Source organism: Lampetra fluviatilis, chromosome 20, assembly GCF_964198595.1.
Source record: "Lampetra fluviatilis chromosome 20, kcLamFluv1.1, whole genome shotgun sequence".
Classification (NCBI taxonomy): domain Eukaryota; kingdom Metazoa; phylum Chordata; class Hyperoartia; order Petromyzontiformes; family Petromyzontidae; genus Lampetra; species Lampetra fluviatilis.
This window is the reverse complement of record NC_136294.1, coordinates 549,717-563,468: the sequence shown is the minus strand read 5'-3', so window position 1 is coordinate 563,468 and position 13,752 is coordinate 549,717. Positions and strand designations below refer to the sequence as shown.

The window sequence follows — 13,752 nt, the reverse complement described above, 5'->3', positions numbered from 1 at the left end:
AGACTCACACAGAGACCCATAGACTCACACAGACCCATAGACTCACACAGATACCTATAGACTCACACAGAGACCCATAGACTCACACGAGGACAGTGTTCCTCAATTCATTTCTTGCACCAGGGTCCCCGATGTCAACCACGTGACGCTACTGACTTTTAATGCCCCCCCCCCTAGACTCGCCAAGAATCTGGGGGGGGGGGGGGTGTGACATCTTCGCGGCTCCACGCTCCCTTTCCCACGGTCCGAGTCACAGACCCCCTGCCTGTCCTCTGTGCCGCGCCTGCCGGCGTGTGGACGTCGTGACGAAGCCTGCGGGCCCGAGTTGACGGGCGCCTGTTGTGGCGGCCAGGGCACGCGAGGTGCAGCTCGGATACAGTCGCACACCTTGAGCAGGTGGGAACCCGAGTGGGTGGGTGGGGGAGCGAGTGAATGGGCGATGGGGTTAATGTGTGGATGAGGGAGTGAGTTACTTCCCAAGTGAATGAGTCGGTGAGTGAGTTACTGATTGATTTGGCAAATGCTCCCACCATCGGAATGTCACATTTTCACCATCGGCTGTGCAGGACTGTAAACAGGGGATGGGCACCAATGCCGCAGTGCTCGTCTGAGCAGAAGCAGCAGCAGCAGCAGACCGCTGCGACTCGGCGACGTTCTGCTGCCACATCATCAGCCCAGCGGGGTCCGGCAGCCAGCCAGGTTGGGGCCCAGCAGATTTGATTTGTCTGGCAAAATCCCACCTCTCGGCTGCACTGCGCATCGCGGCGCCTCTTGCAATAATCGCATCGTGACGCTCACGGCTTTTGAACATTTAACGCTGTCGAGGCCAAATGCAGCCACTGCAGCTCCGTCGTGGAGGGGCGGGAAGGAGCCCCCTCCCCCACACGGTGCTGCTCGCTCCGTGGGGGTCTCCAGGGAGCTCGTTGGTCATCTCCTAGCGCCACAGAAAGTGACTCTGAGCGGCATCCATCGCTCTGGCACGAAGTGAGGCGACACGGCCGCGGAGAGCAGTCGATTGTCTGAGCATCATCATCATCATCACCACCATCATCACCACCATCATCATACTCTTTGGTTCTTTCGGTAAAGTCACGTAGGTATAAAATAAAATAAATCACGACGTTTCGGGCGCAACACAAGCGTCCGTCATCAGGTGGGAAAGCATGGTCTGCTGCTGAGGCAGACTGTTTTAAAAGGTTTGAAATGGGTGTAGCCCAGGTGTCATAACGAAGTGGCCGGGGCTAGTGATGTTAATGTAAGAAATTAGCATGTAACGGTAAGATAGGAGAACGGCCTCCTCGACGAGGGCACGGAAGTGGCTATGTTAATGTGAGAGATTGGCATGTTAAAGTGAAATAGAAGAATGGTGCAATCCAAAGGCATGAGTGCAACCCAACGGGTGCAATCCAAAGGGCATGTGAGTATGAGAGTGCAATCCAAAGGACATGTGAGCATGAGAGATCTAAGAGAGAGGCATAGAGAGAGAGAGAGACAGAGTCGGAAATAACAGCTGACATAGGCAGGTAGGATGGAAACATCACAGTCAGTTAAGACTTTACCTGGTTAATAACGTCCTTCCGATTGCTCAGTTTGTACCCATCCTCTCAATTGAAGTTGTGTTTGTGTTTATAAATCTAGATGGCTTCATAAACAAATCTCTGAAGGTAGCCGGTAGGTTTGCAGAGTACCTCCGTCTTGGAAAAATCTATTTCGTGTGTGCCCACAAACAATGATCGGCAACGGCCGATGTATTGGTTCTGCCGTGTTTCAGATCTGCCTTGTGTTCACGAACGCGGTCCGAGACATGTCGTTTCGTTTCCCCAATGTAACTGCTGCCGCAACCACAACTCGAATTGTAGACACCACCATCATCATCACCACCACCAACATCATCACCATTGCCACAATCATTACCACTATCGTAACCATCATTATCAACCTCATCATGTCACCAACATCATCAAGACCATCATCATCGTGAACATGATCACCATCACCACCTCCTGCTCACCACGGCGCTGTCGATTGCACACATCGAGAAATGTACTTACAGGAGATATTTATTCATCGTTTGACAACGTGCAACATTTCATGGACGGATATAAAAACAATGTTTACAAAAATACTCTATGTCAAATGCAGTATAAATACAATACGATGTAATAGCTCCAGTCTGAGTGAAATAACACTTATCGTCAAAGGCAGGCAGTCAAGGCAAGTGCTGTTAGACCGGCGTGGGTGGCCAGCACCACACCCGGCCGCCTTTGTCTCCCAAAAGCGGATGTGGTTTACAAAACGCACCAGTTGCTCATTTCAGGTCCAATTCAAGAATTGATCGTCATTCTCCACGAAGTGGCGGTGACGTCACCACGGCCCTTGTGCCAGGCTAGGTGTACTTTGACACACACATAATACACGCCCGCGTATAGATACAAAACAAAGACACACTGCACACACACACTCGCCAGTTCGTAAACACACACGCCCCACACACACCCCACACACTCACCCCACACTCTATCCAGCATCTCTTCATTACACACATTGAAGAACAAACATCGTCTATATAATCCATAGAAAATATAAATATCATTAACAACAACGGTGAGCAAATAAATAGGGCAATAAATAAAGAACACAACTTCTCACGCCTTAATATTTTTCCTTCCCCTGCACATCCGATGGGCACGATTGGTTACGTACTCTGCAAAAGAAGTTTAACACACATATAATACGTACAATCTCCCCCCCCCCCCTAATCGCCTTTATAGATCCGAGCGCCCCTTCCCATCGGCGAGGGCAGCTGCGTCTCCACGTGGTTCGGGGTCAGGGGTCGCAGGGGAAGGGGCAGGCCGCCCACGGGTCTTATTCTGCTTCGAGTGTTCGTGCCCGTGCTCGTATCCTTGTCCGTGCGCGTGTCCGTGCGCGTGTCCGTGTCCGTGCGCATGTCCGTGCGCGTGCCCGCTCGACGCATCTTCGTTCTCTTCCTCTTGGAACTGCTGCGCCTCCCCGAGCTGCCATTGCCCGTCGGGCCCCAGTTCCCCGGGCACGCGGAAGGACACGTGCTCGGGGCAGGGCCCCGGGATGTTGCGGCACACGAGGCCACGCAGCGACGCCGTGTTCACCAACTCGAAGGCCCTGGCGCCCCCGAATGTGCTGGGCTTCCAGTACTCGGGCGAGCAGATGGGGTTCCCCATGAGGCCCTTGAGCGAGAAGGGGGCGCCCATCTCCACCATCGTCTCGCCGAAGATGGCGCCGGGCCGCGGCCGTTCCAAGATGAGCCCCGGGTAGAGCTCCAGGGCGTCCACGTCGCCGTACATCTCGCGCAGCTCCGCGGCCATCTCCGTCTCGCCTGCGGTGCGGGGAAGAGGAGGATGAGGCTCGTGTGTGTGTATGTAGAATTTATTCTGCACCATACATAGCCATCTGTGCTAATCGAAGATGTGGGGGAAGGACAACAAACTAAACACAAAACGCAGTTCTTCAGAATTAGTTCATAAGCTAGACGATTTTAAAGCGCATAGCTCCAGTGGCTTCCTAATATTGGCAAGAACAGTGTTCCAGACGGTCGCAGAAGCACATCTGAAAGCGCGCGATGCAGTGAGACCAGCATGCGATGAGGAAATGGGTTCTGGTATTTAAGACGATCGTCGAGCACAGGGGTCCAGAGGCCACAACGTCAAGCGGCCAGCAACGAACAGCACTGGTACAAAAGTAGTAACAGATGAGAGTGAAACTCGTTGCTGGAATTGAGTGAGCTTACCGTTGCTATTATTATAATCATAAGAGCTTGGGGAAAGAGATGCTGGGGTGGAATGTCCAGGACCTCCCCGAGATCGACTCAGCCTTGAATTATTCACTTGACTCAGTGCGTTAAACACTGGCACTGGGGAGACAAAGGCAGTCGGGGCATGGTGCTGGCTGCACCGCCCACTTGTGCGCTATAGCGGCCGTCACAGGTGCTGCTTGCCGACAGCCCTTGCCCCAGAAGGCCGTTGAAGGCTATATGGGGGACCTGTGTCTGTGTGCGTTCGTGTGTGTGTGTGTGTATGTGTGTGCGTGTGTGCGCGTGCACGCACCGGTGACGTCTTCGAAGGAGCGGTAGGACTTGAGGCCGAATCTCCTGCGGTAGGCGTTGAACGACTGGAAGCGCATCTGGCGGCTGTGCTTGATCCCGGCCACGGCCACTCGCAGCACGGAGCTGTGGATGTTCTTACCCCCTCCGATCTGAGGGAGACAAACACGGACGGGAGGGCGCAGAGGTCAGTGTCAGTATGGCAAGTGTTGAGGGGGGGGGCATAAACCGCAACGTGTACGACATCCGAAACCATCCCAGAGTGTACATTCACTGCTGAGATGGAGCAATGAAATCAGCTCGTGGACTGGTGCCAGGGGGTTCAAAGCGACCGTCTAGCAGTGGATTGATCATGGCCGATAACGACGCCTATCCCCGCTCTACGCGGCTCCGGCCGATAGCTCTCAACGCCCCCCCCACCCCGCTGAGTGAAGCCCCCCACTCCCTCTTCCCCCACCTCTCCTACCTCCCTCCCCGCCCCACCTCCCATCATCGCTCCAGTGGCTTTCACGAGTGTGGCTCCTGCGATCGGAACCTCCCCGCCAATTGAGTCGCCACGTCCATCTCCCCCCTCCCCTCTTCCACCCAGACCCCCCCCCCCCGCCTCCACCCAGACCCCCCCCCTCCCCAGCCCCCCCACCCAGCCCCCCGCCCCAGGGTGGCACTCACCCGCCCGGCCTGCTGACGAGCGAACGAGTCGACGAGGCCCTCCACTCCGTGCTCCAGCAGCACGGAGTTGTTGAAGAGGAACTGGGGGTAGCGCACGACGCGTCCCTGCAGGGCGAACGCGTCGGGCATCAGCGGGTGCCAGTGGTACAGGTGGTTGAACTCGGCAGCGATGCGGTTGCGGTACTGGAAGTTCTCGCGGAACAGGAGCTCGGGGTCGAACTTGAGCCGGAAGTGGTAGCCGCTCAGGTGCTGCACGTAGTCCTCGATCACGATCTTAATGGTCTGGCCTGCGCGGTGGGAGGAGGGGGAAGAGCGGGGAGGTTATTCGAAGGCAGCTGCCGCTGGGGGTGGCCTTTCAAATGTGTTGAGCCCTGAATCGGACTGTTGGGGCAAGTCCTGTTTGTGAGCACCTATGAAGGCCGAAACGACACGCCAGGGGGTGGTTGTGGCCAGCACCACGCCGGGCCACCTTGGTCTACCCGGTGCTGATGTTCTCATTAAAGGTTGCGTCGACCAAGGGGAAGCCCGGGACTGGCGTTGGTGGCTGCGAGCAGGAGTCGAAACTCGCCTCGCCGGGTTCAAAGTACAGCGCCCCAGCCACTGCGCCCCCCTCCCCCCCGACCCCCCTCCCCCCCTCCCCACCCCTCCCCACTCACCGATGAGCACGAGCCTGGCCGTCTGGAAGAGGCGTTCGTCGTCCCACTCGGGGTGGTCCTCCCTCAGGATGGCGCACACGCGGTTGTGCTCGCGCAGCCACAGCGTGGAGAACATCATGAGGCCCGGCACGAGGCCAAAGCTTTCGTGGCCCACGGCGAAGCGCGCCCGTGCCGGCACGTGCTCCGGGTACATCATGGCCACCCGCGCCTCCTCCACGCTCGGCGGGTACACCTGCCCATCGATCACCTGCGGGGCAACGGGGTGGCGGCGGCGGTGGTGGGAGAGATGGAGGGGAGGATGGGGGAGATGGAGGAAGGAGAGGGGGAGAGAGGAGAGAGAAGGGGTGAGCCTCAGTTGTCACCACATCGCGACTCTCCGTCTACTCCCCGTGTGCTCACTTAACGTCCCCCCAGTCCCCAAGATCCCCTGGCTGCCGTCGCGACTTCCCACGTCATCAGCAACGGCCTCCACAGCCACCCGGGAGCCCTGTAATCCGTGACGTGGTGGCGCAGGGTGGTGGCGCAGCGGCACAGCGGTTAGCGCATGTGCGTTTACACGTGCGTGTGTGGACGGCACGAGTTCTCACCTGGAACTTCAACTTCCCGTCCTTGAAAAGACGCAGCTGGTGTTGGGTCTCGAGCGAGTCTCCGTACACGTGGCTCAGATCCACCTGTGGGAGACACCATCATCATTAGTGTATCACCATCACATCATTGTAACATCATCATTGTCACATCACCATCACCACCCACCATCAATCTGACCCCGACATGAGATGCGGAATCCACTCGGAGCTCTTGCTGAGCAGCGCAACCTCGTCCGTGTCGTTAGAGAATGGCCCGTGGAAGTGGATATGACAGAGCTACCTCCGAGATCCCTTCTTCGTCAAGCGACCTCTGTTCCACGCACGACAGAGTGCAGTGCCTACCCACCCACCCTGCCACTGTGAGCTCGTCGCGTGGCGGACAAAGCGGCAGCCTGAACCCCCGGAGCCGCGACGTCGCGACTCTAGTCGAGTGCGGAGCGTGTGGTGTGCGTGGTGTGCGTGGTGTGCGGAGTGTGTGGAGCATGCGGTGTGTGGAGGGTGTGGAGTGTGTGGCGTGTGTGGAGTGTGTGGAGTGTGTGGAGTGTGTGGAGTGTGTGGAGTGTGTGGAGTGTGTGGAGTGTGTGGCGTGTGTGGAGTGTGCGGAGTGTGTGGAGGGTGTGGAGTGTGTGGCGTGTGTGGAGTGTGTGGAGTGTGTGGAGTGTGTGGAGTGTGTGGAGTGTGTGGAGTGTGCGGAGTGTGTGGAGGGTGTGGAGTGTGTGGCGTGTGTGGAGTGTGTGGAGTGTGTGGAGTGTGTGGAGTGTGTGGAGTGTGTGGAGTGTGCGGTGTGTGCGGTGTGTGTGGAGTGTGTGGAGGGTGTGGAGTGTGTGGCGTGTGGAGTGTGGAGCGTGCGGTGTGTGTGGAGTGTGTGGAGTGTGTGGAGTGTGTGGAGTGTGGAGCGTGCGGTGTGTGGAGTGTGTGGAGTGTGTGGAGTGTGTGGAGTGTGTGGAGTGTGTGGAGTGTGGAGCGTGCGGTGTGTGTGGAGTGTGTGGAGTGTGTGGAGTGTGTGGAGTGTGTGGAGTGTGGAGCGTGCGGTGTGTGTGGAGTGTGTGGAGTGTGTGGAGTGTGTGGAGTGTGTGGAGTGTGGAGCGTGCGGTGTGTGGAGTGTGTGGAGTGTGTGTTGTGTGTGGAGTGCGGAGCGTGCGGTGTGTGGAGTGTGTGGAGCGTGTGTTGTGTGTGGAGTGTGGAGCGTGCGGTGTGCGGAGTGTGTGGAGTGTGTGGAGTGTGTGGAGTGTGTGGAGTGTGTGGAGTGCGGAGCGTGCGGTGTGCGGAGTGTGTGGAGCATGCGGTGTGTGGAGCATGCGGTGTGTGGAGTATGTGTGGTGTGTGTGGTGTGTGTGTAGTGTGTGGAGTGTGGAGCGTGCGGTGTGCGGAGTGTGTGGTGTGTGCGGTGTGCAAAGTGCGTGAGTGCGGAGCGCGTCAGTGACAGCGAGCGGCCCCACGCACCCCGTGTCCCAGCGCGCGGGTGAACTCGGGCCCCTTCTTGAAGTCCGTCTTGAAGAACTGGTGGGTGAAGTGCTGCGCGAAGAAGGCGAACATGAGGTTGCTCCCCTGGGGGTCCGGCACGAAGCGGCGGCGCCAGAAGAAGCGCTCTGCCAACTCCTGCGCGTCGGGCAGCTGGGCCTTGCCTGGGGCGGGGGAGGGGGGGGGGGCAGCGGTTAAATGAGTACCTGGTGCAGTGAGTACAAAACATCCGCACTGGGGAGACAAAGGCGGCTGGGCGTATGCTGGCCACCCAACCCCTCCATATGGTGTACCGGCCTCAAAAGGTTCTCCCTAACAACACTTGCCCTAACATTCTGTTAACGACTGTACAGGGGATATTTGGTGTACTGTACAGTGAGAGATTACAAATGAAAGTAGAACAACAACATTGTTATTAGTTTACGCAACGCTACAATGTTTAATTTGATAAATTTTAGTAGCGTGGATAATATTTCTGCAGACTGCACACCACATCCAGTATAGCTCCGCCGCACACTGTGGTTGTGGCTACGAGTCTTGTGCCAAACTATTCTCGTCCACCAGTGATAACTAAAGACACTCAGTGATACATGAAGCCCCCGATGACACCGCTAAGATTGGGATGAGCGCTGGAATTCAGAGTTAGGGGATAGGTCCGGGGTTCGGGTTCAGGGTTTAGGACCACTGTTCGGGTTTCCCTTCCTCTCGCCCCTCCACTCCGTCCTGTCCCTCCCCTATAGCCCTTCCGTGACCCCCACGTGCCCTCTGTTACGGTCACTCATCCCTCGGCCCTTGCACTGCCCCCGTCATCTCAATCATTCTCTTTTTCTGGTTACCGCTTTTAAACTCCGCAAAGCGCCTTGAGCTAAGGTGCTCTCTAGTTCTAAACTAAGGTGAGCAGGCTCGAGAGGTCGAAGGGCAGGTTTTGGGTTCAGAGTTCAGGAGCAGTGGCCGTGGTCGAGCGCGGCTGGGCGACGTCCCCACGTACCGGCCACCCCCATGGGCGTGGGGCAGTCCTCGGGCACGGGCGGCAGCACGCGCGTGAAGTAGCTCACGTTGGAGTACGACTCCCACGACTTGTAGCCGTAGCGCGCGTTGTACGTGGGCGGGCTGGGCACGAGCGTGGAGCGAGCTGAGCGCGCACACGCAGACACACAAGACAGAGACACACAGACACGCACTCGGTAAAACACAGATCCCCCCGTCCCTCCTCCTAGAGACTTGGGAATTCTCCCACGATGCTGACGGTAACTTTGCTGCCTCTGCCCTTGCTCGTGATACTGCTACTTCTGCTCACGCTGATGATGACGATCGTGGTGGTGGTGTCGGTGGATGACTGATGAATGCTGCTGCTGCTGCTGCTTATTACGCTGCTGATGATGACAATACTGATCATGCTGTTGCTTATCGTTGTACTGCTGCTGAGACTGTCCATGCTGCTGCTGTTGTTGGCACTTACACATGAGCACGTAGCGCATGATGGCATCGCGCAGGAAGGGCACGCCGTTGACGAGGCGCCACGCGCCGGGGAAGTGCGTGAGGAGGTGGTGCACGGACTCCGGGCTCGGCTTGAGGGCCATCTTCACCGCGGTCCACAGCTCGGCTGGGCACGGGGCGCACGGGGTGCTTAGGGTTAGCGGAGTCGACACACGGAGGTGGTGGCGATGGTGGTGGTGGTGGTGGTGGTGGCGGTGGTGGTGGTGGCGATGGTGGTGGTGGCTGTGGTGGTGGTGGCGATGGTGGTGGTGGTGGCTGTGATGGTGGTGATGGCGGCGATGGTGGTGGCGGCTGTGGTGGTGGCGGCTGTGGTGGTGGCGATGGTGGTGGCGATGGTGGTGGCGATGGTGGTGGCGATGGTGGTGGCGATGGTGGTGGCGATGGTGGTGGCGATGGTGGTGGCGATGGTGGTGGCGATGGTGGTGGCGATGGTGGTGGCGATGGTGATGGTGGTGGCTGTGATGGTGGTGATGGCGGCGATGGTGGTGATGGCGGCGATGGTGGCGATGGTGGTGGTGGTGGCGATGGTGGTGGTGGTGGCGATGGCGGTGGCGGTGGCGATGGCGGTGGTGGTGGCGGTGGCGATGGTGGTGGTGGTGGCGGTGGCGATGGTGGTGGTGGTGGTGGCGATGGTGGTGGTGGTGGTGGCGATGGTGGTGGTGGTGGTGGCGATGGTGGTGGCGATGGTGGTGGTGGCGGTGGTGGTGGTGGCTGTGATGGTGGTGATGGCGGCGATGGTGGCTGTGGTGGTGGTGGCGATGGTGGTGGTGGCGATGGTGATGGCTGTGATGGTGGTGGTGGCTGTGGTGGTGGCTGTGATGGTGGTGGTGGCGGCGATGGTGGTGGTGGCGGCGATGGTGGTGGTGACACTCGCAGGCACTCACGCGTGGTGCAGTTGTCCCCGTAGAAGCCGGTTCTGGTGCAGTCGCACTCGTAGCGGTCGAACCCGACCGTGGAGCACACGCCCCGGTTCTGGCACGGGTTCCCGCAGCACAGGTTCGCTGTAGACACACGCACACGCACGCGCTCTAGTTACATACACAGATCCCACGCACAGCCTGATCAGACTGTTGGGGCAAGTGCTATTAAGCAAGCACATTTGAAGGTCGGCAGGACGCACCTATGAGGGATGGGGGGGGGGGCTTGGTTAAGACCACGGTCGGCCGCCTTTGTATCTTTTCTCCAGTGCTGAAGTTTTTAGAGCACCATATGTTATAATGTAAAGCTGAGTCGACCTAGGGGTGGCACCGCACGAATTTTGACGCCACTCGCTACTGATATGAGCCCTGGCTGGGTATCGAATTCAGCTGTCAGGAGTTCGCTGCTTGGTGCGTGCGCGAACTGCAGCCACACAAAAAGCACCCAGACACACACACGGACACACAGAGACACACACAGACACACACAGGGACACACACAGACACACAGGGACACACAGAGACACACACAGGGACACACACAGGGACACACAGAGACACACAGGGACACACATAGAAACAGGGACCCACACAGAGACACACACGGACATACACAGGGACACACACACACACACAGGGACACACAGGGACACACAGAGACACACAGGGACACACACAGGGACACACAGAGACACACAGGGACATACACAGGGACACACACAGACACACACAGACACACACAGGGACACACGTACAAACAGGGACACACACGGACACACACGGACGGACACACAGAGACACACACGGACACACACAGGGACACACACGGACACACAGGGACACACAGGGACACACACACGGACACACACACGGACACACACGGACACAGGGATAAACACGGCGCGAAATGTGAACACATCAGCAAGAGCGAAGAGAGCATGAATGATTTTGGTGTGGTGATGGTGGTGTGGTAATTCAGGAAGATGCGGTCCCGAGTGTGGGCAGAGGAGTTTTTGCAACGCATTACGCGACAGTTGCTCAACAGACGAGAATCGCGAATGCTGATTATGGGGATGACCACGATGATGATGACACGGTGACCGCGGTGATCACGGTGATGATGATGACACGATGGCAACGATGATGGTGACAGGATGACAACGACCACGATGATGATGACACGATAACAACGACCACGATGACCACGATGATGATGACACGATGACGATGATGACCACGGTGATGATGACACGATGATGATGACACGATGACCACGATGACCACGATGACAATGGTGGTGACGACGGTCAAGGTTGGAGCAAGGGGACACCCTCACCTGCTTGTGCAGAAAGCAACAGCGACGGTGACAGCGCCAGCAGCGCCAGCAGCAGCAGCAGAGTCCTCATGACTCGAGTCTTCATGCGCACGCGACGCGTCTCCGCCTCGCCGACTCCAACCAGCGACACCGCCCCGAGATTCTCCTCGACCTCTCGATATTCACCCTCTCGAAATGTTTCACTCTCTCCTCCTCCTCTTCTGTTGCTGCTGCTGCTTCTCTCTGCGATCTCCTCTGCTCTCCAAGTTATCGCCATCCCCTTTTATCTTCAGTCGCCAGGCGACGCGCGGCGGAAGTCCCCTGAGTCACGGCGGCCTCGCGTCACGGAGCCGCTCCCGCCGGGCCGGGGGAGGGGGGAAGGCGGGGTGGAGGGGGGGAGGCAGGCGGAGTGGAGGGGGGGGCATGGGGGGTGGAGGGGGGGAGGCATGCGGGGTGGAGGGGGGGGGCGAGCGGCGGTTCTCACAGTCTGCGGTGATTGCGGGAGGTTTTGATGTGGTTCGCCTTCTATCAACAATGTTCTCGTCTCCCGTAGCGACCGACCGATGACTCTCACCTGTGTTGTGTGTCTCACAGGTGGGGCAGCGGTGGGTGGCGCCGTGGGTAGCGCGCTGCTCACGACAAAGAACAGTGACAGCGAATATGAGATCGGGTCGTGGGTTTTCTCCTCGACCACAGAGTATTATTAATTGGTGCGATGTGTTAACACATCGTCACTTGGGACACAAAGGCGGCCTGGGCGTGGTGCTGGCCACACCAATCTATCGGTGCTATATGGGGGATCGTTCTCTTTGCTTGTGTGTGTGAAAGTCTCGCGTGCCACCTGAGGCATCTAATTAAGTGAAACTTTCTCTTTATTAAAATGCCGTGGAAAGTTCCGTCTGTGCTGAGACCCAGCCCGCGGCTGTGCGCTCACTCTCCGCGCTCCCGCCCCGCCTCCCGCCCGCCTCCCGCCCCGCGGTCACACGGGCCCCTCTGCCGGCACCCACGACCCACGCCCTCCCCGCTCGCCACCGCCCGCCACACGCTCACATCCACCGCAGCCACCCACCTGCCACCATCGCGGTCCCATCATCCACTGCTGCTGTCGTAGGCCTTGCCCATGCTTGACAATTGATGTACTTATCCGATTTGAACTTATACACTTTAGGTATGTCTGTTTACTTTTTTGTTTTTGGCTTACCTTTCCTAAACTTTGCACTCCTATCGTTTTTTATTGTTCGTAACTTTACAACCCTCCCCTACTGGACACATGTGAAAATGAGCTGCATAGCTAATCGGATTCCTCCCCCCAGCCCCTCCCCCCAACCCCTCCCCCCCAAACATTCTCCGGTCATTCCCAAAATATTCCATCCTCCGCAACGACTCCTCCTGTTTCTCAAAGGGGGAGTGATTCCCCCCTCCCCTCCGTCCCCACCCCCTCTTTCCTCCCGTTCCCTTCCGCCCCCTCCCCTCCGACCAACCCCCCCTCTCTCCTCCTGTTCCCTCCCGCCCCTCCCCTCCGTCCACCCCCTCTCTCCTCCTGTTCCCTCCCGCCCCTCCCCTCCGTCCACCCCCTCTCTCCTCCTGTTCCCTCCCTCCCCGCCCCCTCCCCTCCGTCCCGTGTGTGCGGGTAAAATTCCGCAGCGGTTCGCGCGACGCTGCGCTACGAACCTGGCGACCCGAGATCAATGTCCGCTCACGGCCAACACCCAGTGACGATTATCTGAACCGATCCTGCGCCTCCCCTAGATCGACTCAGTCTCAAACGAGTGCGACGAGAGAGACAAAGGCGGTCGGGCGTGATTTGACCACCCACCTCGTGTGCGGTGCTGGCCTTCATTGATGTCCGTGAACAACACTTGTCCCAACTAGCTGTTAAAAGCTGTACGGGGGACCTTTGTGTATCTCACCTGCACTTCCTGTGTGTGTGTGTCAGCGTGTGTGTGCGAGGATGTGTGTCACATTCCTCTGCGAGTGTTGAGTTCTCTAACCTCCCCTCCCTTACTGCCCCCGCCCCCCACCTTCACCCCGTCCGTTCAGGTGTCACGCACTTGGTGTCTGTAGGAGATGAAAGAGGGCACTCAGGATGAAGGCGCCCAGTGAGTCGTGGAGATTCATCAGATTGTCGGAATGCTTTGATGTGGATTTAAGAATCCCCGCGTGGCGCAGCATACATTTACATCGAGTGGAACGCTCCTGGGGTGGAACACACCTGGAGGTGGAGCACACCTGGTGTGAGACACACCTGGGGTGGGGAACACCTGGGGTGGAACACCGGGAGGTGGAACACACCTGGGGTGGAGCAAACCTGGAGGTGGAACACACCTGGGGTGGAGCACACCTGGAGGTGGAACACACTTGGGGTGGAGCACACCTGGAGGTGGAGCACACCTGGAGGTGGAACACACCTGGGGTGGAGCACACCTGGAGGTGGAGCACACCTGGGGTGGAGCACACCTGGAGGTGGAACACACCTGGAGGTGGAACACACCTGGGGTGGAGCACACCTGGGGTGGGGAACACCTGGTGTGAGACACACCTGGGGTGGAGCACACCTGGGGTGGAGCACACCTGG

General features: G+C 58.2%; 1 protein-coding gene across 2 annotated transcripts; it reads right to left on the bottom strand.

Moving 5' to 3' along the window:
* Positions 1-2,053: 2,053 nt before the first annotated feature.
* On the bottom strand, positions 2,054-11,454 carry PTGS2 (prostaglandin-endoperoxide synthase 2). 2 transcript variants are annotated; one of them, XM_078865258.1, is made up of 10 exons: positions 11,199-11,454; positions 9,830-9,946; positions 8,908-9,051; positions 8,437-8,580; positions 7,431-7,612; positions 5,988-6,071; positions 5,401-5,647; positions 4,745-5,031; positions 4,080-4,227; positions 2,054-3,352 (listed from the first exon to the last, which is right to left on the bottom strand). In XM_078865258.1, exons 1-10 carry the CDS (start codon positions 11,452-11,454, stop codon positions 2,766-2,768), a joined length of 2,196 nt encoding a protein of 731 aa, XP_078721384.1. In that variant the 3' UTR covers positions 2,054-2,765. The 2 variants fall into 2 exon arrangements, with proteins under 2 accessions (XP_078721384.1, XP_078721385.1); XM_078865259.1 differs by lacking the exon at positions 11,199-11,454 and adding an exon at positions 10,748-10,802.
* Between the last annotated feature and the right edge of the window lie 2,298 nt (positions 11,455-13,752).